The sequence below is a fragment of the Cebus imitator genome, unplaced genomic scaffold (genome assembly GCF_001604975.1).
Source record: "Cebus imitator isolate Cc_AM_T3 unplaced genomic scaffold, Cebus_imitator-1.0 Scaffold123, whole genome shotgun sequence".
Classification (NCBI taxonomy): Eukaryota; Metazoa; Chordata; class Mammalia; order Primates; family Cebidae; genus Cebus; species Cebus imitator.
The window spans coordinates 2876018-2901383 of record NW_016107438.1 but is presented as its reverse complement, the minus strand read 5'-3'; the positions used below and the strand labels follow the sequence as shown (position 1 = coordinate 2901383).

At 48.2% G+C, this 25366-nt stretch overlaps 2 protein-coding genes across 2 annotated transcripts in view; both read left to right on the top strand.

Moving 5' to 3' along the window:
• FAM117A (family with sequence similarity 117 member A) overlaps nt 1-15486 on the top strand; it is a 52170-nt gene extending 36684 nt beyond the window's left edge. Inside the window, exons 3-8 of the mRNA XM_017540095.2 lie at nt 5514-5609; nt 7428-7538; nt 7969-8103; nt 9229-9430; nt 10601-10751; nt 14248-15486. Of these exons, the coding sequence (XP_017395584.1) occupies nt 5514-5609; nt 7428-7538; nt 7969-8103; nt 9229-9430; nt 10601-10751; nt 14248-14548 (996 nt within the window). The 3' untranslated portion in view covers nt 14549-15486. The remainder of the gene's footprint in view (nt 1-5513; nt 5610-7427; nt 7539-7968; nt 8104-9228; nt 9431-10600; nt 10752-14247) is intronic.
• Nucleotides 15487-17856: 2370 nt separating this feature from the next.
• Nucleotides 17857-24876, top strand: SLC35B1 (solute carrier family 35 member B1). The gene is made up of 9 exons (XM_017540097.2): nt 17857-18108; nt 18744-18847; nt 19528-19658; nt 19968-19998; nt 20584-20741; nt 21617-21743; nt 22542-22648; nt 22825-22978; nt 24310-24876. Exons 1-9 carry the CDS (start codon nt 17894-17896, stop codon nt 24360-24362), a joined length of 1080 nt encoding a protein of 359 aa, XP_017395586.1. The 5' UTR covers nt 17857-17893; the 3' UTR covers nt 24363-24876.
• Nucleotides 24877-25366: the final 490 nt, after the last annotated feature.

Genomic DNA, 25366 nt, shown 5'->3' with positions numbered 1-25366 from the left:
TTAGCCTCCCAAAGTACTGGGATTACATGCATGAGCCCCACCCAGTGACAAACATGACCTTTTCATCTGCTGAGCTCAAACTCTACCCTGCTTCCAAAGGGTCATTTAGAATGGCCAAGCAGCATGGCATGACCCCTGTTGTGGCCAGAGGTTAGCTTTTCTTTTTGAGACAGGGTCTCACTCTGTTGCCTAGGCGGGAGTGCAATGGTATAATCATAACTCATTGCAGCCTCAAACTTCTGGGTGCAAGCGATCCTCCTGCGTCAGCCTCCCCAGTAGCTGGGACTACAGATGCTTACCACCATAACTGGCTAATTTAAAATTTTTTCTTTTATAGAGATAGGGTCTCGCTATGTTGACCAGGCTGGTTTTGAACTTTTGGTCTCAAGCAATCCTCCTGCCTTGGCCTCCCAAGGTGCTGGGATTACAGACTCGAGCCACCATGCCTGACCAGGTTCGCGTTTTGAAGGGGAGCTTTTCTTAGCTGTGACTTTTCTGTGTTCCATGATGAGACTCAGAAGAGGAGTCCTATCCAACTTAGGGCACTGGAAACTGGGGACATGGTCCCCACTCTGGGCACTCCCAGTTTAGGAGGTGCTACAGCCCATACCTATGTACATTCCTGCCTTGAGAATATGCACTGATGGGCGGGCACAGTGGCTAATGCCTGTAATCCCAGCACTTCAGGAGGCTGAGGTGGGTGGATCACCTTAGATCAGGAGTTCAGACCAGCCTGACCAGCATGGAGAAACCCCATCTCTACTACAAATACAAAATTATCCAGGCATGGTGGCACGTGCCTGTAATCCCAGCTACTTGCGAGGGTGAGGCAGGAGAATCTCTTGAACCAGGAGGCAGAGGTTGTAGTGAGCCGAGATCATGCCATTGCACTCCAGCCTGGGCAACAAGAGCAAAACTTTATCTCAAAAAAAAAATGTGATGTCAGCAAGTCAACAACTTCAAATACAGGATAACCTACTGCATGAGGTTTCAGAGGCTGCTTTAACAAATTACCTCAAATTTAGTGGCTTAAAACCACAGAAATGTGGCCAGTCACAGTGGCTCACGCCCATAATCCCAACACTTTGGGAGGCCGAGGTGGGCGGATCACGAGGTCAAGAGATCGAGACCATCCTTGCTGACATTGTGAAACCCCATCTCTACTAAAAAATACAAAAATTAGCTGGGCGTGGTGGCGCATGTCTGTAATCCCAGCTACTCAGGAGGCTGAGGCAGGGGAATTGCTTGAACCCGGGAGGCGGAGGTTGCAGTGAGCCGAGATCGCTCCACTGCACTCCAGCCTGGCACCTGGCGACACTGCGAGACTCTGCATCAAAAAAAAAAAAAAAAAAACCACAGAAATTTATTCTTTCACAGTTCTGGAGACCAGAAGTCCAAATTCTGTTTCACTGGACTGAGTTCAAGGTGTTGGCAGGACCATGCTCTCCCAGGAGGCTCCTGGGAGAGTCTGTTCCTTGCATTTCCAGTTTCTGGTGGCTGCTGGGCACTCCTTGGGTTACAGCCACATCACTCAAGTCTCTGCTTCTGTGGCCATATCACTTTATCCTCCGGTGTGCATACATCTAATCTCCCCATCACTTTCTTTTCTTTTCTTTTCTTTGTTTCGTTTCTTTTCTTTTCTTTTCTTTTCTTTTCTTTTCTTTTCTTTTCTTTTCTTTTCTTTTCTTTCTCTCTCTCTCTCTTTCTTTCTTTCTTTCTTTCTTTTTCTTTCTTTCTTTCTTTCTTTCTTTTTCTTTCTTTCTTTCTTTCTTTCTCTCTCTCTCTCTTTCTTTCTCTCTCTCTCTCTTTCTTTCTTTCTTTCTTTCTTTTTCTCTCTCTCTCTTTCTTTCTCTCTCTCTCTTTCTCTTTCTTTCTTTCAAGATGGAGTCTTGCTGTGTAGTCCAGGCTAGAGTTCAGTGGCATGATCTCTGCTCACTCCAGCCTCTGCCTCCTGGGTCCAGGTTCAAGCAATTCTCCTGCCTCCGCCTGGCTTGTAGCTGTTATTACAGGAACACACCACCATGCCCAGCTAAATTTTGTATTTTTAGTAGAGAGAGGGTTTCACCATGTTGGCCAGGTCGGTCTTGAACTCCTGACCTCCTGATCCACCTGCCTCAGCCTCCCAAAGTGCTGGGATTACAGGCGTGAGCCACTACGCCTGGCCTGCCTCTTTCTTATTTAAGGACATTTGTAATGGTATTTATCATTATAATCTGGGATAATCTCAAGATCCTTAATACATCTGTAAAAACTTTACTATACATGGTAACATTTATAGGTTCCTCGTCTTTGAGAGGCCTTTTTTTTTTTTTTTTTTTTTAAGACTGGATTTCTCCATATTTGTCAAGCTGGTCTTGAACTCCGGATCTCAGGTGATCTGCCTGTCTCAGCCTCCCAAAGTGCTGGGATTACAGGTGTGAGCCACCACGCCCTCGAGGGGACATTTTTTAACCTGTTACTGCATCTCCTGACACACTCAGCTCCAGCCACACTGGCCTCCTTATTATTCTCGAACATGCCAGGCTCATTGCTGCGACAGCGCCTTTGCACTGGGTGTTCTCTGTGTCTGGATTACTCTTACTTCGGATATCCACATGGGTCACTCCTTCGTCTCCTTCATGGTTTTATTCAGATGTTACTTTCTTATCGGGGTCCTTCCTGACATTTCCAGCTGTATCCCCTACCCAATATTCCTATCCCTTTTCTTTGCTGTATTTTTCTCCTTGGCCCTTACCACTGTTTAAACTTTCTCCCCAATGAGAACATAAACTCAGAAGGGACAAGTGTTTGTGTTGTTTTCTACATGGTTGTATGCCCAGTGCTGCACACAGTGTACATTCATTCACTGTTTGTTGATTGCATGAATGATGTACACTCAGAGCCCATCTGCAAAGAGCAGACACAGGGCAGAGGAGCAGTCAGCCTGAGGCAGACAAGTTAAGAAAGGCTCCCTGTCAAGAAGAATGGGAATAATTGGCCAGACAGGCCATCTAAGATAGGGCGGCCAGGCTTGGAGGTTGGGGGTAAGGTAAGAAAAAGGAGAGGGAGATGGGTTTGCTTGGAAGGACAGAGAGCCAAGGATGGAGAGCCCGTGGGATGAAGGGTCAGATGGTGAATACTATGGCCAGGGGTTGGGTGTTGACACAAAGCAATGGCCTTAGTAGTATGGTTTACACAGAGAGGGCAGCGGTTGGTGGAAGAGGTTGCTGAGTGGAGAGAGGTGGGGTAACCCGGATTGAGAGAGGAGATGATCCTAGCTGCTGTGGTTTTTACTGCTTTGCTTTATTTTTTATTTTTGAGAGAGTCTCACTCTGTCACCCAGGCTGGAGTGCATGGCGCGATCTTGGCTCACTGCAACCTCTACCTCCTGAGTTCAAGCAGTTCTTGTGCCTCAGCTTCCTAAATAGCTGGGATTACAGGCACCCAGCTAATTTTTGTTTTTTTAGTAGAGACAGGGTTTCACCATGTTGGCCATGCTGGTCTCGAATTCTTGACCTCAAGTGATCCAGCCACCCCAGTCTCCCAAAGTGTTGGGATTACAGGCGTGAGCCACCGCGCCCAGCCCCACATCCTTTTAAAGTCCTATGCTAGCCTACATTTCCCTTTCCACCCTCTCACGTATCCCAGAAGAAAGAAGGAACTTGATAAGTTTGCAAGATCTGTTAGTAGTACCAGTGGCAGCCTGAATGTGGCTTTTTTTCCTGTTACCACCCACCTGTGAGTACAGTATCTTCCCTGAGGTGAGGAAATGGGCGGAATGGTTCCTTTAGCTTTTGTCATCCCTCCTCTAAAGCCTCTGCCACCTTCCAGGGACAACAGGCTTGCATTGGGGTGTGGGGCTCAGCTTTGATTAGCAGAGGTAGTCATCTTTAGAGTTGGTCATGGAGCCTTGAGGGGAGGCTCCTTTGTGTGTCTGCTGGGTGGAGGTGGCTGGGAGAGATGGGCTTCCTCCTCACTTTTCCTTGCATGCACCAGCCTTATCTGAGGGTTTGTCTGGTAGCACCCTGGTTTAGAGAGACATGGGCATTTGAAAGTAGCTTTCTATATACTGATAGAACCAGCTTCATCTTGAGGGCTTTAGAGTTTGTGCTGAAGATAAGGGCCTGAAGGATGTGCTATCCGCCCTTTTCCTAAAGAAGGGAATTGTGGGGAAATGGATCTCTGGATGCTTTATTTAGCATTTGTAGATTCTTGTGTTACCTACTTATTCGTGATGCTCATCAGAACAAGAAAGTTAGGGCAGTTGTCTTTCCCTGGCTATGTTGCATGGCCCAGTAAAGGTGCTGATCTGTGAGCAGCTGGGAGAAGGAAGAGCCCGGGAGCCCCAATCCCCAGTGGCTTCTCTCCACTGCAGCTGTCACACGCGGCCGTCTGCTCTCACAAGCTTGCTCAGACTCCCCCGCCGAGCTCCTCTTAGCAGCTGTTGGGTGGTGAGTAGTTGGGTTTCTTTTCCCCTAACCTCCCCCTTTTCTGTTTGCAACAACCCCTCAGGGGAGGTCAGCAGATCTCTTGGAGGAGATGGTTCCCAGGCCCTCATGTTTTTGGCAGCTTGTGCTTGTGCACAGAAGTTAGAGAGGAACGGGTTCCACTGGAGCATTCCCCCTTGGGCCCCTCCCTTGGAATGGAAGTAGGGATACTGGTTGTGGGGAGGGATCTGGGCCTCTTTGGCTTCATGCTTAGAGCCAACAGCTTCCTCCCTTGGGTGGGGGCTCAGGAAGTAGTCCTGCAGCTCTCCCTGCCTCCATCTTGGACACTGTCTTCCGTGCAGCAGGGGAGAGGAGATGTGGACTAAGAGCCCTGTTTTTTGAGGGGCTGGGCAGTTCCAGGAGGAAAAGGAGTGATAAGGCTAAGAGGGATCAGGAATCAGGGCTGGATTCAGAACTGTGGCTCTCTCCTTTCTGAAACTGTCTCCTTCCTGTTATTTGGTGGTGTGGTGGTCAGGGGAGCAACACTCATTCCACATGCGGAGAAAAATGAGGCATTGCACCCTACAGGAGTCCCCTGCTTTGGTCAGGGGACCTGTGTTGACCTTTTTCCTGTTTTGCTAATTAATCATCCCTTCATGCACTCCTGTGTATTAACTTGTTTTTATTAGGCTCCCAGGAGCCTGGGCCTGTGCTAGACACGTAGACGGCAAAAGAATAAAGAATGCCAGTGATTCCCTGAGCCTGAGCCCATATTCTCTTGGAGCTGGTTGGGATAGGAGTGGCAATGCTTGTCCACACCATTGAGAATCAGCTGGAATAACTGGGATATCATACATGTATAGCTCAGAAAGGAGTAAAGAGGAGGTTGGCCCTATTAGGTCAGCAGGGAAGGTTTGCTGGAGGATGTGAACTGGGAAGGAGGCAGTGCAGGTGGAGAAGCCTGAATGAAGAAAACTGAGTGTTCAGAGGTTGATGAGCAGAGGAGAGAAGGGCTCAAAGGGCCATTACCTCTACCCAGGAAACAGTGTGCCTGTTCCCCAGTGCCTGCCGAAGCTGCTCTGTCTCACTGTGTTTCTCTCCCTGCAGACGCCCCTGTCATGGCAAGAGCTAGAAGGTGAGCGGGCCAGCTCTTGTGCACACAAGCGCTCAGCATCCTGGGGCAGCACAGACCACCGAAAAGAGGTAGCTACCCACTTTGACTCCCTGCCTAGGGTAGCGGCTTCTTCCTGATCTAGCACCATGCAACATGTCTGCTCCACGATAGAGGCATACTGCTCACCTCTCCTGTCTTGACCTGGTTTTTTCCTGATGAGATGGCTCCTTTCTAGCTGATTCCCAGCCTCCAGGTGGCCAGGTCTTAGGACCCCAGACCCTCCTGCTAGGAAGGGGCTTGGCCAGAGGCTGCTAGTGTCTTTCAGCAGCAAGCACAGGGCTGGAGCCACCGTTCTCGCTTTACTTTGGGGTTGGATCCAGATAAGCAGCTCAGAGTAGAGGAAGACAGGAGGGAGCTCCTGGGAATCAGGAGCCCTCAACCTCCTTTACTTCTTAAGTATTCATCTAGCTTTTTTTTTTTTTTTTTTTATTTTTTTTTTTTTTTTTTTTTTTTTTTTTTTTTTTTTTTTTTTTTTTTTTTTTTGAGATGGAGTCTCACTCTGTTGGCCAGGCTGGAGTCCAGTGGCGCAATCTCAGCTTATCGCAGCCTCCGCCTCCCGGGTTGAAGCGATTCTTCTGCCTTAGACTTTCAAGTAGCTGAGATTACAGGCACATGCCACCACGCCCAGCTAATTTTTGTATTTTTTAAGTAGAGACAGAGTTTCACCATGTTGGTCAGGCTGGTCTCGAACTCCTGACCTCAGGTGATCCACCCACCTTGGCCTCCCAAAGTGCTGGGATTACAGGCATGAGCCACCACGCCCGGCCCTAGCCTTATTTTTAAAAGAAGGGAAAAATAATGAAATGTTTCCAAACACTTTTTCCTGGCCCTCCCTTTCCATCAGGAGTGCTCAAGTCACTGAGATTAAGGGGAGAAAGCCGTAGGCTGGAATATTCCAGGGCACCCCATCAGCTCCTCCTGACATGCTGTGTGGCCGCTCCTGAGAGGGTCAACTCGCTAGGACTCACTCTCTACCCCTTTACAAGAGGAATTTGCTTCTGCCCTCTGTTGCTGAGAACAATGAGAAAATATGAAGTGAATACACTGAGAGCTTAAGAAAAGGGGGAAATAAAAAATATTTAAACTTTTCAATTGTCAGAGTAAGCAAGTTATTCATGCTAAGGATAGGGAGACGTGGTCTGAGTGACCCACACTAGCAAATTGGAGAGCACTTTCTTCTTGGCTCTAGTCATAAATTTTATGGCTGTGGGCAGCAGATCGACTCTCTGAATTCCATTTAATTTAGTCTCATATTTAAATAGCTCTTCATCCCTTGAGCATTTTCCAACCAAGGGCAAGAAGATCCAGAATTGCACATGTGATGGGATAATACTCAAAATTGTTGATGATAATCTATAATAGTCTCAGGATATAAAAGTTAAGATGAAATCCAATATTCCCTTGTTGGGTGTCTATTCCTGTTCCTAGTGTAGTCTACTTTAAACAGGAGAATATTCCCTTCCTTCCTGGTCTCAGGGCCTTTGAGATAGTTGTAAATGTACTGTGAGGAGTGAACTGCGCTTGGCATTCAGTGACGTCATCTTCCATTGCTATTAATAGAGGGGTGGTCCATGCCTTTGGAATCTGTAAAAGACAAAATGGTTTCCATGTTGTGTATTTTGAAGTTTTTGGAATCCAGTCCGTCTAGTTAAGTGAGGTGTCCAACTCGTCTGAGGAACAGATCATCACAGTTTTCACACCACTGAGCTATTTTGAGATGGAAGATTAACTTCCATCCTCCTTGTGTATATCTTCATGGGCCTCTGACAGGAGCCCCTCCCTTGGAAGACCCAGTGCACTTTGGCTTTCCTTAATCCGCCTCTCCCTTCCTCTCTCTGGGCTGCTAGATTACCAAGCTGAAGCAACAACTGCAGAGGACAAAGCTGAGCCGTGGTGGGAAAGAGAAGGAGCGAGGGTCACCACTCCCAGGGGACCACGCCGTGCGGGGAGCACTGAGGGTATGTTTCCTCCCCCAGCCCTCTCCCCTTTGTTCTCCCCCATGCGGGCCCCCATGTGTGGGCAGAGGTTTCCTGGGTCTTGCAGCTACCGACCCCCTACCACATTGCATGCTTTGTGAAGTTTTAGTCCAAACTTGGCCTTGCTGTGTGATATTGGAAGGGCTTCTTGCAGTTCTGAATCTCCCTTTCTTCCACCCCCATCCCCTTACAATTGATGCAGTGACTCTGTAGCACACTGTAGACTTCGCAGAGCTCAAACTTCTGGAGAAAACTGTGCTGAATGAACCTGTTGCAATCTGTAACTGTCCCCAAATCACCCTTCATTCACTCAATTCTGTTATGTAGACATAACCACTACCCCTGGTCAGAACGAATGACTGTCTAGGCTTGGTGGGGCCGTGTGTGATTTCATCATTTGCCTCCTCCTCAGGCATCCCCTTCCAGCTTCCCCTCAGGGTCCCCTGTCTTACGACTCAGCCCCTGCCTGCACAGGAGCCTGGAAGGGCTCAACCAAGAGTTGGAGGAGGTGTTTGTGAAGGAGCAGGGAGAAGAGGAGCTGCTGAGGGTGAGTAGCGGCCGCACCCTGAGTGCACCCACGCTCCGTGCCTCACTCGGGAACTGGGAGTCCTGCTCTCTGGGGCCTCACAGGCTATGGCTACACAAATAGCAGTATACAAACACCAGCCTGCAAAAGGAATACAAATGGAGTTTATTAGTCTCAAATGGCCTTACCCATGTCACTAGGGCAGGCTTTGTGGGGCTGAGTAGAAAGAGAAGGGGCAAGGATTGGCAGAGAGGAGGCTCCCCAGCTGGGAGGAACAGGCAGGGGTCCTCTTCAGCCAGTCTGTCCGTTCTCACTGTTCCCCATGTGCTCAGCACCGGCATGGGCACCTCAGTTCCTGCTGCTCCCTGCCCCTTCTCCATCTCTACCTGGTGACATGTGTGCCTCCTTCATGCCCAGCTGCTCCTACACAGCCTTCTCCCCTACTCCACTCCCAGGCAGAATGTGTGCTACCTTTGCCGAAGCCTCAGGCACATTTTTATACTGACAGTGCAATTGGGGAATGCTAGTTGGCCAGTATTAATATAATTCTAATAGGTACACTTCTCAGTTTATGATTTACCTACTGGTTGATTTTAATTTGCATATATGCAGGATTTTACACATACCCAAACACATGCACACAATTTGGTGACCTGCAGGTTCAAGCACCATTGAGTGTTTTTAAAGGGGGGTGAGGAGGTATGTAATACATGCTGATCATCAGCATATGTGTTCTGCAATGGTTACAGCACTTAGAGACTCCTGGTGGTTTGCTGCTATTGTGCCCTCCAGCATACATTATCATCTTTGTTCCTAGAGCCCAGGGCACAGAAGGTCCCTGCCCTCATGAGGCTTATAGTCTCGTGGGGGTAACACATTGATCAAGCCCTACAGATGATATGTAATGGTACATTGGACTGCAGGTGCTATTAGGGATAAGAGCAAAGCGCTATGGGAGAAACAGGAGGGAGTTTCTTCTAGACTGAGGGGTGGCCAGGGAAATAAACAGCTGGAGGAAACGGTGTTCTGTGCTTGTATGTTATGGGCAGAGGATGCCAGCAGCAAGGGGAGTACCCTTGGGGTCACTGTGCTGCTGCAGGCCTGAAATACCCAGGGTTGAGAGTCTTTACCATCCTTCCCTGTCAGATCCTTGAGATTCCTGATGGGCACCGGGCCCCAGCTCCTCCCCAGAGTGGCAGCTGTGATCATCCCCTCCTCCTCCTGGAGCCTGGAAACCTTGCCAGCTCTCCTTCTATGTCCTTGGCATCCCCCCAGCCTTGTGGCCCAGCCAGTCATGAGGAACACCGGGGTGCCGCTGAGGAGCTGGCATCCACCCCCAATGACAAAGGTAAGCCGTGGAGGCTGAGGCAGCAGCGCTGACTCTGGGGCACACGAGTGGCTCCACTCCCTTTTCCACCTGTAGTCAATTCAGGCCCAGCGTTCTCAGTACCCTACTAGAATACCTTTCTGAGTTATCTTTCTTCTGCACATTATACCAATGATAATAATGGTCCCACACATCCCGTTCTGACTGATAATTTATAAAGTCTCTGCACTTATACTTCTATTTAACCCTCACTGGGATCCAAAGAAGCAATGCCATGCCAAGCTGTAGGGGAAAGCGGTGAGTCTTCGTTCGGGTGTCCAATGTACTCATTCCCAGCAATGGTTTCAAAGTGGTTGTGAGTGATACAAAGTAAGAGAATGTGGTCACTTGCTTAGGGTTGCATAGTTTGACCCAGACCTAAACCCAAATTTTTTTTGCTCCAAATCTCTACTTTCCACAATGCCCTAGCTACTTCGCTGAGAGAATGAAATACAATTCCTGCCTCCTAGTGATGATCCTTACATTGTACAGCCCTGTGCCTATGTTGTCTGATTTGATTGTCACAGCAACCCCATGAGGTAGGCTGGTCAAGGGCATGATCTGACAGTACACATGGGTAAATACAGCATAGAGTAAGGAGGAATAAATCTGAGATAAATACAGATAAAGTCAATATTTGCAACCTAGGCAAAGTACATTCGCTGCATGGAACTGGAGAGGAATTTTATCCTACAAGTGGGGTTGAGTAAAGATTGCTTCTCTGAGTTAGAGAAGAGCTCTTCTTGGAAGAAAGGATAGATTTTCAAGACTGTGGACAGGAAGAAGCTGTGGTATGTTGGCAGGGAGGGTGATGCAGTCTTGGAAGAAGGCAGAGAGACGCAGTTAGAATTCCTTCAGGACTGAGATTTGGAGTTCCGGTCCCAGTCTACCTCCTGGGAATATAGAATTGGTATGAGATCTTAACTTTCCATCCATTCAACTCCGTTTTTCTGTTCTGTGATACACTGTGTATTTGTGTAAGCTGCCTCAGAGGTTTTTAAGGTCAAGTATAATCACACTAGATAAGCACACCCACTACCCTCTTCCTTACCATGCATCCCCAGCCTTGCCACTTTACACCCAAGTCCTGGACCCACAAAAGTGGAGGCCTTCCCTTCATCTCCACTGGACTCAGCCTTGCTCTGTTCACAGCCTCCTCTCCAGGCCACCCAGCCTTCCTTGAAGATGGCAGCCCGTCTCCAGTCCTTGCCTTTGCTGCCTCCCCCCGGCCTAATCATAGCTATGTCTTCAAACGGGAACCCCCAGAAGGCTGTGAGAGAGTGCGTGTGTTTGAAGAAGCCACGTGAGTACACCCAGCGGACAGGGTGTGAGGGGAGGGCAGGACGACAATGGAGGGTGGGCCTACATTCCCCCACCTGCAGGCCTTTCTTCAGTCTCAGACTCTTTGTCACAGAGTTGTTGTCAGCGTTAGATGATCAGTATTGCCAGCTTTCCATGATCAAAAGTGTTGACATTACCTACTCTGAGCACTTAAATCTTTGCTTATCATTATCTCCATAGAAACCTGCTCTCTGCCCACATGCCAGCCGCAAGCGCAGCAGTAGCTGAAAAGAAAATGTATCTGAAACCTAAGCCCTTTGTTTCTTCTATTTTTTTCCATCTCCGGGGAAGGTGTGAGAATTTGCTAGACCATAATCAGAAAGAGAGAGAATTCGGGGGTGTGGAGAGAACATACTATTATTTTTTTTTTTTTTTTTTTTTTTTTTGAGACAGAGTTTCACTCTTGTTACCCAGGCTGGAGTGCAATGGCGCAATCTCAGCTCACTGCAACCTCCACCTCCTGGGTTCAGGCAATTCTCCTGCCTCAACCTCCTCAGTAGCTGGGATTACAGGCACGCGCCACCATGCCCAGCTAATGTTTTGTATTTTTAGTAGAGACGGGGTTTCACCATGTTGACCAGGATGGTCTCGATCTCTTGACCTCGTGATCCACCCGCCTCAGCCTCCCAAAGTGCTGGGATTACAGGCTTGAGCCACCACGCCCGGCCACTAGTATTTCTTTTCAGTCAGAGATTAGAAGTGTTTCAGCCCCACTGGAGTAGAATGGGGGGGCCTAGACAACTTAACAGTTTAAGCTTCAGAGTCAAGTCTTCACCCTGTGGCTGTAATGATTCAAGTGTCATGAACTCCCAGACAGAAATTTCCAGTTCTTGCAAGTAAGGACTATGGAAAATTTCCAAACCAAATTGGATCATTCAGAAGCCATTCTTCGGTTGATTTCTTTACACTTCCCTCCCATTAGCAGAAAGAATTGAGAGCCAACCTTTTCAAATGCCCCTGTCCCCATTAGCAGGCATCAAAAAGCCCACTTCGTTTCCTGCTTCCAGCTGAATATTTACCAGGGCAGATTCACACTGGAAGTTGGGGTTGCAGTGGCAGTCAGGAAGTTTAGTCATGGCGTGGGAGTCAAGATGTAGCTGGGACGGGGTTTGGGTCAATGAGAGCACCATTTGTATCTCAAATAAGGGAGAGACAACCCATGCTGGCAGCCGAAGGTACATACAGAAGCCACAGAAAGAGTTCCAGAGACAACCATTGCCACTAGAGGTTTTGTTACTGTTATTATTGTTGCCTGGTATCCCAAGACTCCTAGGTTCTCTGAGAAGCTGTGGAGGGAAGAAGCCAGATCTCTCAGCTTATGCAGGCTCTAGGCTTTTGTACCCTCCCTCAATCTACATGATAGTGGAGTAATTACAACCTGGAAATGCAGGTGGAAATTAAGCTGTAGTGTCTCTTGATTTTTTCATAGACTCAATGCCAGAAGAGGCCTTCAAGTCAGCTCATCCAGCTTCCCGCCTCTGCCTTAACCCAATCTTAGCTCACTGCAACCTCCACCTCCCGGGTTCAAGTGATTCTGCTGCCTCGGCCTCCTAAGTAGCTGGGATTACATGTACCCACCACCACGCCCGGCTAATTTTTGTATTTTTAGTAGAGACGTGGTCTCATCATGTTGGCCAAGCTGGTCTCAAACTCCTAACCTCAGGTGATCAGCCCACCTCAGCCTCCCAAAATGCTGGGATTACAGGCATGAGCCACTGTACCCAGCTACTGCATTAACCCTTTAAGAGAGGTGGTGGGCCAGGCACAGTGGCTCATGTCTATAATCCCAGCACTTTGGGAAGTTGAGGTGGGCGTATCACCTGACATCAGGGGTACATGCACACACCTCTGTCTTCTCTCACTTGCCCATTCTCCACCTCGGCCCACTGCCTCTCTTAAAGGGATCCTCAAACCATCAGCTTCTTAGGGCTGTTTCACTCTTTAGGCTTGGAATCATGGCTATCCCTTACTCAGGAACTCTCTGACCTGACCTTTTATCCTTCCATCTTCCTACACAATCAGAAGGGGACAGATGATTCTTCCCACATTATAAAGGTGAGACAGGCTGGGTGCAGTGGCTCATGCCTGTCATCCCAGTGCTCTGGGAGGCCAAGACAGGAGGATCACTTGAGCCCAGGATTTCAAGACCAGCCTGGGCCAACATAGTGAGACTCCATCTCTACCAAAAAAAAAAAAAAAAAAAATAGCCTAGAATGGTGGCAGGCATCTTTAATCCCAGCTACTTGGGAATGTGAGGCAGGAGTATTACTTGAGCCTAAGAGTTTGAGGCTGCAGTGAGCTATGATCACACCACTATGCTCCAGCCTGGGTGAGAGAGCAAGACCCTATCTCTAAAGCAGTTTAAAAAATTAAAGTTAAAAAAGAGGATGAAACAGATATGGCAAGAACCACATAGTGAGTTAGAACCCAGATCTTCTGATAGGATCTAGCTGCCTTTTAAACAGTTGCTGCTATCCTTTCCTCCCAAAGTTTTGAAAATCACACCTTTCTGGAGACCAGCCTGAGCAGCATACAGAGACTCCTTCTCTACAAAATAAAAATAAAGCAATTATTTTTATTGCTGTATTTAAAGCTGGGCATGGTGGTGCATGCCTGTAGTCCCAGCTACTCAGGAGGCTGAGGCTGGAGGATTGCTTGAGCCTGGGAGGTCGAGGCTGCAATGACCCGGGATCCTGCCACACTGCACTCCAGCCTGGGCCACAGAGGGAGACTCTCTCAAAAACAAAACAACAAAAAAATCCCATACCTTTCAAATGTGCCCAATAATTAGATTCTTTAAGCCAGTGGATTTCAACTGGGGAACATTTGGCAATATCAAGAGACATTTTTAGTTGTCACAGCTAGAGGGGAGGGGTCATGGTACAACTGGTGTTGAGTGAGTAGAGGCCAGTGATGCTGTTAAACATCTTACAATGCACAGGACAGTGCCCCCAACCCCACCCGCAACAAAGAATCATCCAGCCCAAAATGTCAGCGGTGCCAAGGCTGAGACACCCTGCTTCCAGCTATAAAAAGTCTTAGAAAGGCCGGGTGAAGTGCCTCACGCCTGTAATCCCAGCACTTTGGGAGGCTGAGGCGGGGAATCATGTCAAGAGATCGAGACCATCCTAGCCAACATGGTGAAACCCTGTCTTTACTAAGAACACAAAAATTAGCAGGCATGGTGGCACCCGCCTGTAGTCTCAGCTACTTTGGAGGCTGAGGCAGGAGAATCGCTTGAACCCAGGAGGCAGAGGTTGCGGTAAGCTGAGATCCTACCACTGAAGTCCAACCTGACAATAGAGCGAGACTCAGTCTCAGAAAAAAAAAAAAGTCACTTGGCCTTGATCTCTGCTTTCGGGCTTGTGGTCTGTCCCCGAAACACCATTCACTGATGAAATCTTTGTGTGTGTGTGTGTGTGTACGTGTATGTCTGTGTGTCTCTCTTTGTCCTCCAGGTCCCCAGGTCCTGACCTGGCCTTCCTGACTTCCTGTCCTGACAAGAACAAAGTCCATTTCAACCCGACTGGCTCAGCCTTCTGCCCCGTCAGTCTGATGAAGCCCCTCTTCCCTGGCATGGGCTTCATCTTCCGTAACTGCCCCTCAAACCCGGGGTCTCCCCTTCCCCCGGCCAGCCCCAGGCCACCACCTCGGAAGGATCCAGAGGCCTCCAAGACCTCCCCACTGCCCTTCGAGCCATGGCAGCGCACCCCACCATCAGAAGAGCCTGTGCTTTTCCAGAGCTCCCTGATGGTCTGAGGGTCCCACCCCTGTCCCACTTTACCATAGAGACCAGTGCCTTGGTGGCAGGTCCCTCCCCAGGTCCCCTGGATGGGGTATGGAGGGGCCCTTCCCTCTCGGCCTTTGAGCACTTTCACTTATTGTGTCAAAGCCCTGGGTCCTCTTTTTGATGGGCACCGGCCCCTCTGAATGTGAGGGGGTCTGCCTTCCCCACTAGCAGCTGGGCAGCTCACAACTCACACCTGTGTACCTGCCACATCCCTCACTTGGTGGAAAACACCCAGAAGGTCTTGACTCCCCCACCCCTGGGTATCAGTCCAAATGACTGTATAAGAGGCCCTTATTTTTGTCACAGAGCAAGCTGGCCATGAACGAAGGAGAGAGGATGCCACAGATTTCCTTCTCTCTCCTCCACAGTCACACAAGAGGAGACCAGAAGATAGATTCCCCATCCTCTCAGCCCTATCCCCATGCCTCCCTCTCACTGGAGGAGCTGACCAAAGCTAGCCCTAAAGGGCCTAACACTTGACCAATTCAGCTGCTGGCAGAGGGAGGAAACAAGTGTTTTCCCAAGTGGCGTTTTCATCTCGCTTTCACCCTGACTAAAGATTGTCTTAAGTAGCAGCCCAGCCCGCCCAGCCCCAGGTGGGTAGTGGGGAGGAGAGCTGGCATTCCTCCAGGTGGCAAATGGCGACTCTGTACTCTCCGCCCACCCCAGGGCTGGATTGGATTAGAAAAATGCCTATTTTTCTTGTATCGATGTAGAAACTCTATTTTCTCCCAAAGACACTATTTTTGCAGCTGTTTGAAGTTTGTATATTTTCCGTACTGCAGAGCTTACACAAAATTGAAGAATGTTAATGTTCGAGTTTTCTTATCTTGTGTTTAGAGGTTGTTTTTTGCAGATCTTGGTATTATAGACCAAATAAATAAATAAATATTCCCAGCAGCTTGAAGTTCTGTAAAATATTTGGGGAAGGTGGGATGGGGTGGAGATTATTGATCATTTCATCTTTGTCTTCAAGAGAAGGAGCATCAATTTCCACATCTGGGCGTCGTTATGGCTGCACAGAGTTCCCTCTGGACACCATGCTTGCATACTTTACATGGACATATAAACAGACCCATGAAAAGACTGTCCAGAATGAAGAGTATAGTTTGTTCTAGAGATGGGGTGAGGGAGTCATTGGGGAAGTTACCCATTCTAGTGTGAGTCTGAAAAACCACCCTAAGGAGAATGGATTTCAAAGAGGAAAAGCAGGTGACCAAGGGAAGACAGTTTGACACTGTGGGTGTTCCTTGCACTGGTTGGATCTCTTGACAGTTTTGGGGAGCTTTGGCTCGTCTCAGGGAGTACCCACCACATAGTGTGCAGCCTTGAAGGGAACAAAGAAACTATACAAAAGTACTATTCTTATCCTTTTGCAGCCTTTATAATGCTGCACCTGTAAGAGCTCTTAGGCTTTGGTGGAAAATAGGAATAACCATCTCAATATTCCGATGGTACTTTGGAATTTCCAAAGCATTTTCACAAAAGACATATCCCCATTATATGGGTGAAAGTTGACTGCCCCAAGGGCAGTCATAAGTACAGTTGTATCTACATAAGACCGGACAACAAACTCCTACACCAGCTATCCCAACCACCATTCATGGTGGAGGGGCTCATTAATTGGGCTCATAATGAGGAGCTCATTAACTGAACTGGTAAGAACCAACTACCATGTTAAGTGCTTTATATAAAATGTTATCAAAATATGACAACCACCCAGTAAGAGAAATACGGTAAGTCCCACTGGATAATCAGGGAAGGACAAATAGATTGAATAACTTTCCCCAAAAGACACAGATAGGAAGTGGGGGAGCTAGGATTGGAAACGATCATTTGAATCCAGTGCCCATGTTCTAACCACAGCGCTCTCTTGCTTGTTATTATATTCCCATTAATTTCACGTGAGGAAAGTTGACTCAGAGGACAAGGGAATTTTTTGAGGTCCCCGCTGGTCAAGAGGTAGAGCTGGTAGGTCTCTCCTCCCAGTTATTTGGTGCCCTGGCATCGCGGGCTAAGCCAGTAGAGTAAGCTGCTGAGCAAGAGAGCAAATGTATGGGGATTCCCATGCCACTAATATCCAGGAGACAGGAGACAGGGGGCTGGGGACAGACCCCATCTTCTATCCCTTACCCCTCCCTCCAAAAGACTTCTGGCTCCCCCGCAAAGCCTTAGTGAGTCAGGCACAGAGTGATGGGTGTGGTCCTGCCCAGTATTTCCTTCCTTCGGCTGAGGCTGTGCCAAAAGAGCAGGCTGCTAGAAGAGAAGGCCCAGAGTCCACCTGGTGGCCGGAGATTTGGGCCAATTACTAAGTAGGGGGTTGGAGGTAGCAGTGGGAAGATCTGAGGTCAGTCTTGCCCTGGCAATTCGTGCCAGCAGGTGGAGACCCAACACTTGCATGAGGAAGGGGTCCAACGAGGAGCTCATCACTGGGAAATACTCAGGAGTGTGGCCGAAGGGTTTACGCCATTGTTGGTGAGTTCTTAAGACTTGGAAGAAAACCGACTTCAATAGGCTTCCATTTCCACGCCTCGATGTGAGGAAATAAGATCAGGGCTGAGAAAGAGTGATGACTAATAACACCTTAAACTTGCACAGCATACTTTACAGTTTACAAAACACTTTCACCAACTTCAGCCCATTTGCTCCTCAGAACAGTCAAGAGGCGACAAGACGGTTATTACTAATTATCCCTAGTTTCCAGACCTGGAAAACTCTGGCTCAGAACTTTGGTGACAGGGGTAGGTTACGCCGCCTTTAAGTGACAAAGCCGAGACTTCCTGTGTGGCTCTCCTGCTTGGAAGCCTAGTGATGTGCCCAGTAATGAGCAGGTGAAGTCGCTGACGCTGGGCAGCAGCTAGAGGGCGCTGAGGCTCCAGTAAGAGATTTTGGCATTAGGACCCACTAGAAGCCTGGTCGCCCGCTGCGGAAAAGACTATTGGATTTGCTCTGCCTGCCGCACCTCCTCCTTCCCCGCCTACCTGCCCGTCTTCGCACAGCGCAGCCAATTGGTGGCTTCCACATCCTCATGCGTCATTATTCTACGCCCGGGTAGCTCTTAGGGCACCCAGTGGTGCTCTGGGTCGCAGTTGTCCTCAGCGTTGCCTGATTGGGAAAAATCTCCAGGGCGAGGCATTAATCTCGATGCAGACGGTTCCCCTGGCCCTCAGGGATGCAGTTACGGTCCTAGGGCTGGTTTTCTTTCCTAGGAAGTGGTTGCTGCTTTCTGAGGAGTTTCCCCCTTGGCAGCCCTGAGCTGGCAATTCTGGTAGTGACTGCAGGGCCCTGCTAGACGGCGGTCGCATGCAGCTCCTATGAGGCCCCCGCCGCCGGTCGGCGATGTCCGGCTGGAGCTGTCGCCTCCGCCGCCGCTGCTGCCGCTGCAGGTTGTGAGCGGGTCTCCAGGAGGCTCCTCCGGGCGTCTCATGGCCTCTAGCAGCTCTCTGGTGCCCGACCGGCTGCGCCTGCCGCTCTGCTTCCTGGGTGTCTTTGTCTGCTATTTTTACTATGGGATCCTGCAGGAAAAGATGTGAGCCACCCCCGGGGCGGGCCGACATTCTCTCCCCAGCCTGTGACAGCGGTCTCGTTCTTTCATTTTGTCCTCCCGCCCGGCTGTCTCCCTCCTAGCACCCTGCTACTTTTGCAGCTACGGCTGAGCCTACCCAGAATTCCAGAACTCCAGGGTTATCTTTTAGATTCTCCGGACTTGGTCATTTTCTTAGCTCTTTTTCCCCCGCTTGGTTCTAAGGGACTGCGTTTTATGGGCTGAGACTTCTACCCCGCAAACAGTACCCGAGTCGACCCCTTTTTGGTACTCCCAGATGCTTGCATACAACCTATTCGCCTTCGGCCTTGCTGCCATAGCCCAAATACCTCTCCTTCCTGCCTGGGGTACCCGGTTTCACTATCTCGTTTTCCATGTTTCCTCTCCGTCTTTTTCGGATATTCTTTCCGTAGGCTATGGAATCAGTAGGCTGGGGTGTGCAGCTTCTAAATCCGGTAAAATCAACCCCTTTTGCAGATGAGCCTAGTGGTCCTTACAGACCCTCCCTAAATCCAGAGCGGCAAGATAATTTTAAAGTTTTTAGTGGCTCTCAATTTATTAGATGACAGTAGTGAAATCTACTAATTTCTCCTCTCTTTTCTCATGCATTTCATTTCTAGAACAAGAGGAAAGTATGGGGAGGGAGCCAAGCAGGAGACGTTCACCTTTGCCTTAACTTTGGTCTTCATTCAATGCGTGATTAATGCCGTGTTTGCCAAGATCTGTGAGTACCTAGATAGTAATTTGTTGGGTACCCCACCACCCCAAGCCCCTTCAGTATGCTGGGCATTAAACGTTGATTTAACCTTAAAGACTAACTCATGATCTCCACCCATTTAGTACTTCCACAGCCTCTCTGTGAAGTCTGTAAAACTAATGACTTTGAAGTGGAGTAAAATATTATTTCCCCAATTTTTACCAACTTCTGAGTTAGACGTGTTCAGAGAATCAGTCTTCTGTATTCCAAATCTCCATTGAAAATACTTAAAACATTTTTTTCTTTCCCTTTGAGTTTCTTTTGTGTGTCAGCTTCAAGCATTCTTTGAGCAATTCTCTCTTTGTTCCCTGGGGACTAGCAGCAGGGCTGACTGGTCCCTTGAACTGAATGAGGCCCCCACCTCCACCCTGCATGTGGTCTTTTGTTAGGCTTAGGTAGAATTGGAAAGATGAATAATTTTCAGAGATTTCCCAGTGTAAGAGGACAGAAATAGCTGTGTCTTATTTGACAGGCAAACTCCTTTCATGTAGCTTCAGCTTTGCTTAGTGGTCCATCCTAGCCCCACCAGGTTTCTCTTGTTTTTTTTTTTTTTTTTTTTTTTTTTTTTTTTTTTTTTTTTTCCTTTTTTTCTTTTTTTTTTTTTTTTTTTTTTTTTCTTTTCTTTTTCTTTTTTTGTCATCTCCCAGTGATCCAGTTTTTTGACACTGCCAGGGTGGATCGTACTCGGAGCTGGCTCTATGCTGCCTGTTCTATCTCCTATCTGGGTGCCATGGTCTCCAGCAACTCAGCACTACAGTTTGTCAACTATCCAACTCAGGTGAAACCTCAGGGTGTGATGACGGTTGGCTCAGAAATCATTTGGAAAGGACTAAGGGTTCTTCCCTCAGGTCTGTGAGTTATAAAATAAATAAATAACAGTCCTGTGAGAATGTTTGAGAAATTCGGAGTGTATAGGACCACAGAACTTGGGTTTAGTAGTGGTGGGTTGGACCATGATACGGCTGCTTTCTGAGGCTGAGGTCTCTGGTACAGGCCCTGCGCTTATTCGTCTTAGTCAGCGTGGTACCTAGCATAGTACCTGACACATCACAGATGCTCAGAAATTATTTGCTGGATTTAATTTCAGGTCCTTGGTAAATCCTGCAAGCCAATCCCAGGTAAGCAAAGAAGATGGTCTTCCTCTTCTAACTCTCCCTGTAGTAAGATCTCTCTTTCTCTGCTAGAACTCTGTGTTCCTCTCAGCTTCATCACCCCGTCATGACTCTCTCCAGGGACTTTCTGCCACCTCTCCCCGCTGCCCATCCTGTCATCTGTCACTTCCTGTGATGTTCATAGGCTGGTAATCCTTAATGGGAGCTAAAGGCTGACCTAGCCTGCTTCACTTGGTCAGCCATTTCCATGTTGCATGTGTGTACACTGTCCTTAGACAGCCTAATTCCCATTTTGATCATCAGTTTCTTTGTCTCAACTTCTTTTCCTTCTCCACTGTTCCCCACCCTTGCCCGGTCCCTTCCTGGATTTTTAACCTTTGTTCTCTACCTCTTCCCTGTCTTATACTTAACCCTGTTGCTCAATCTTTATCTAGGTGCCAGCCTGGCACCCTCCTTTTGTCCTCTCTAAACCTTCCTTTTCAGTCATTCTTTTCTCCCTGAGTCTTCTCTTGGTTCCTGGGAGGGGGAGGGTATTGGGGTCATCGATGCCTTATGGATGCCTGAATTTTCCACTCTGTTTTTTCCCTGTAGTCATGCTGCTTGGGGTGACCCTCTTGAAGAAGAAGTACCCACTGGCCAAGTACCTGTGTGTACTGCTAATTGTGGCTGGAGTGGCCCTTTTCATGTACAAACCCAAGAAAGTTGTTGGGATAGAAGAACACATAGTCGGCTATGGAGAGCTACTCCTGGTATGAGATCCTGTTAGGGAAGGCAGCCTTTTCCAGCAAACTTAACCAAAGGATAGCCCCATCTAGGCAGGGAGAAGGCCAGTTAGGTGTCAAGGGAGGTTGTGGTACTCCTTGTCCCCATATCTGGTCTTTGCTGCAGGCCCTTGGCTCTGAGGCCATGGTGGGAAACCTGAAATATTTAACCACAGCTCAGCTCTCATTCTGGAGAAGAGATAACTCTGAGGGTTGTATCTGAATCCTGGTATGAGGTCACAGAGACCTGAGAGCAAAGAGGGAAGGAGTAAATGTCTCTTACTGTGGCTTTTCCTGGAAGCCGGAGATTAAAATAATATGAGAGCAGCTGTTGTATATGCATTAGGCATTGTTCCAAGTGTTTTACATGTAATTGACTAATTTTTACAACAATAATCTCATATGTGGTATTATCTCCATTTTACAGATGAAGAAACTAGGCACAGAGCGGTTAACTCGCTTGCCCATGGTCATGTGGCTAGTTAAGTGGAGGGGTCAGGTTTCTAATCCAGGCAGCCTAAGCACAGGATCCAGTCTCTGGAGCACTAGACTCCAAGCTAGGAAGCTAACCTGCTGAGAGTGGCTTTCCACTCCCAGTGTGTTGGGAAGTGAGCTTCCTGCTCTGCTCTGATTACAAAATCACTATGTGGCTCAGTGAGCCTGTCGGTCCAGTGCCTGGGCAGGGAGGGGGAGTGAGCGTGGTCTCTCCCCACCTCCCACCTGTGACCACATGGCAACGTTTTGTTCTGAGGACTCTAAAGACAGTGGTTTTCCAAAGAGCCTGAGAGAGAGAATCCCGTGTCCTGGGTTAGGAAGGGGCCCTGTTGACCTTTCCACTGCAGGCTGCACCCTTTCCTCCCCAGCTTTTGTCGCTGACCCTGGACGGACTGACAGGTGTTTCCCAGGACCACATGCGGGCTCATTACCAAACAGGCTCCAACCACATGATGCTGAACATCAACCTTTGGTCGACCTTGCTGCTGGGAATGGGTGAGAGCCAGTTCTGCTGTTCCTCCCCTGTATCACCAGAGGACAGGCTGCCCTCATCCTCTTGGTCCCTCTAGCTGATAGTTGCTAACTTTGCCCAGGCCAAAGGCCTGAACTGGATCCAAGATACCCTTTTTCCAAGCCCTTGGGAAACCTTCCTGGAAAAACCCGCACCAGCAGGATTTGTTTGCTACTTTTACTAGCACAGTGAAGGAGAGTCCTGTATCAGGTGTCACGGGAAGACACTCAGCAGTAAAACACAGGGAGATACCTGGGAACTCTTCCTTTCACGAGGGAAATGAGACACACATAGTGCTCACAGGCAACAGACTTAGCGGTACACTGAAAACAGTTCAGACGTATTCGCTTTGAAATCGGTGCTTCCTGACTTTTCGAATTTGGGCTCACATAGAAAGTATTTTTTGTACAGCACACGGGTTAATGGTGGAGGCTGCTGATGGCTGGAGGGGACTAATGCGAGGGGCTTCCTTAAGCTAAGGATGTGTGGGTCAGCATCCCTATAGCATCTGAGGATTTCTGCCTTTAATCACTTTGGTAGAAGTAACTCATTAGCTTTCAAGCCTTTCTCACAAAATTCTCTTTAGTTTCTCTAATCAGAGAAAAATATGAGAAGAACGCATGATGAGACGTTACAAACCCACACCATACACTTTCCTACGTCGCTCTTCCTTTGCAGTTCTTTAAGAGGCCATGTGCAGGAGTGTGCATGTGTGTGTGCGTGCACACCCATGGGTAAGGGCACACAAGATGCACCGTATATTTTTTTACATTTCTTCTCAGGAATCCTTTTTACTGGGGAACTCTGGGAGTTCTTGAGCTTTGCCGAAAGGTACCCTGCCATCATCTATAACATCCTGCTCTTCGGCCTGACCAGTGCTCTGGGTCAGGTGAGTGCTTGAAAGGGGATGGCTGGGCTTCCCCACTCTGGCAGCCGGCTCCCTAAGAAAGACTGGCCTGGCGGGAAGAAGAGGGTGGCAATATCAGCCCTGAGGTCTGTTTATAGACTTTAGACCAATGGCAGATACCCAAGAACCCACCTGACCTCACCTTTATCTTTCTCTAGAGCTTTATCTTTATGACGGTTGTGTATTTTGGTCCCCTGACCTGCTCCATCATCACTACAACACGAAAGTTCTTCACAATTTTGGCCTCTGTGATCCTCTTCGCCAATCCCATCAGCCCCATGCAGTGGGTGGGCACTGTGCTTGTGTTCCTGGGTGAGTGGCCACACAGAGACACAGTGATAGCTGAATTTTTTATCCTAAAATTTACTTGTATATTTATGAAATTTATTTAAATCATTTAGAGAAAACTTTTTTTTTTTTTGAGGTGGAGCTTCGCTCTTGTTGCCCAGGCTGGAGTGCAATGGCACGATCTCGGCTCACCGAAACCTCTGCCTCCCGGGTTCAAGCAATTCTCCTGCTTCAGACTCTCGAATAGCTGGGATTACAGGCATGTGCCACCACACCTAGCTAATTTTGTATTTTTAGTAGAGATGGGGTTTCTCCATGTTGGTCAGGCTGGTCTGGAACTCATGACCTCAGATTATCCACCCGCCTCAGCCTCCCAAAGTACTGGGATTATAGGTGTGAACCACTGTGCCCAGCCCAGAGAAAACTTTTAAAAGAGAAAAGAGGCTGGGTGCAGTGGCTAACACCTGTAATCCCAGCACTTTGGGAGGCTGAGGCAGGAGGATCGCTTGAGTTCGGGAGTTTGAGACCAGCCTGGGCAACATGGTGAGACCCGCCCCCATCTCTGCAAAAAATACAAAAATTAGGCATGGTGGCGCATGCCTGTGGTCCCAGCTACTCGGGGTTGAGGTGGGAGGATTGCTTGAGCCCAGAAGGTGGAGGCTGCAGTGAGTTGTGATCACACCACTGCACTCCCACCTGGGTGACAGAGTGAGACCCTGTCTCAAAGGAAAATAAAAAGAGAAAGGGAAGCATTATTTCTAATCTAGGCTTCCAGGGGTCTCCCTCTGTTGCTTAGGCTGGAGTTTAGTGGCACGATCATAGCTCACTGCAACCCTTGAACTCCTGGACTCAAGTGACTCTCCCACCACAGCCTCCCAAGTAGCTGGGATTATAGGCATGTACCATCACGCCTGACTAATTTTTTTTATAGAGGTGGGGTCTTGCTGTGCTGTCTAGGCTGGCCTCAAACTCTTAGGCTCAAGTGATCCTCCTGCCTCAGCCTCCCAAAGTGCTGGGATTGTAGGTGTGAGTCACCACATTCAGCCATTGCTTAGAAGTTTTTGATTCTTAAATTTCTTTTAGTCTTATTGTGTGGGTGTGTGTATATATATATATATATATATATATATATATATATATAATTACAGACAGATGTATATATCTGTCTGTAATAACTGGTATCCTGGTGCCATTCTCTTGTCTCTGAGGAAGTTACATAAAACCCAGTGTTCTGATATGTATTTTATTTAAAGCCCCCATTTTGGAGAACCAAGGCTGACTACCCCACCCCACCACAATCATAGGTAGGTTTCATTTCCCCCATAAGGCTAAGCTCATTTTCTTCCTTTTCGTAGGTCTTGGTCTTGATGCCAAGTTTGGGAAAGGAGCCAAGAAGACATCCCACTAGGAAGAGAAAGACTACCTCCACATCAAGAATATTTAAGTTATTATCTCAGACAGTGACATCTCTTGGGAAAACGGACTCAATAGGAATATGGGACTGAATTCCAGTCTTTTTTAAAAAAATAAAATCAAGCAAAATCACATATTCTAAAGAATGCAATTGAATTTTAACAAGACAGAGTTGGTGGTGTTTGTTCTTCATGCCCTGGAGCACAGTCCATGGTAAATGAAGAGGGAGGGAAGAGGCAGAGCTGGACATTCATTACCCAGGCTGCTCCTCTCTCAGGTGCGGTTAGCATGGTTGAGTGGGTGATTCCCCCAAGAGCCTCAGCATTATAGGAAGGAACTCTATGACATCACAGAATTGTCCTAATTGCTTCTGTTCGATGGATGAGGCTTGTCCCATTGGGTCTGGTCCCATTAGAGGACAGGTGACTGTCCATTAGAGCCAGAGAATGTAAAAATCACTTTCTCTCCTAAAGCTTCTATGGGCAAAAGTTTCATTAAAAAACAAAGTTCTGTTCTGCCTTTTTCTTAGCCAGGTGCAGTGGCTCACACCTGTAATCCCAGCACTAGGAGGCTAAGGCAGTAGCATCACTTGAGCTCAGGAGTTTGAGACCAGCCTAGACAACATAGTTAGATCTTGTCTCTACTAAAATTCAAAAACAAACCAAAAAGAAATATTCATGGGCTGGGCACAGTGGCTCAAACGCTTATAATCCCAGCACTTTGGGAGGCCGAGGTGGGTGGATCATGAGGTTAAGAGATCCAGACCATCCTGGTCAACATGGTGAAACCCTTTCTTTACTAAAAATACAAAAATTATCTGGGCATGGTGGCGCACGCCTGTAGTCCCAGCTACTCGGGAGGCTGAGGCAGGAGAATTGCTTGAACCCAGAAGGTGGAGGTTGCGGTGAGCCGAGATCGCGCCATTGTACTCCAGCCTGGGTAACAAGAGCGAAACTCCATCTCAAAAAAAAAAAAAAAATTCATGGAGGTTGGGGTAAA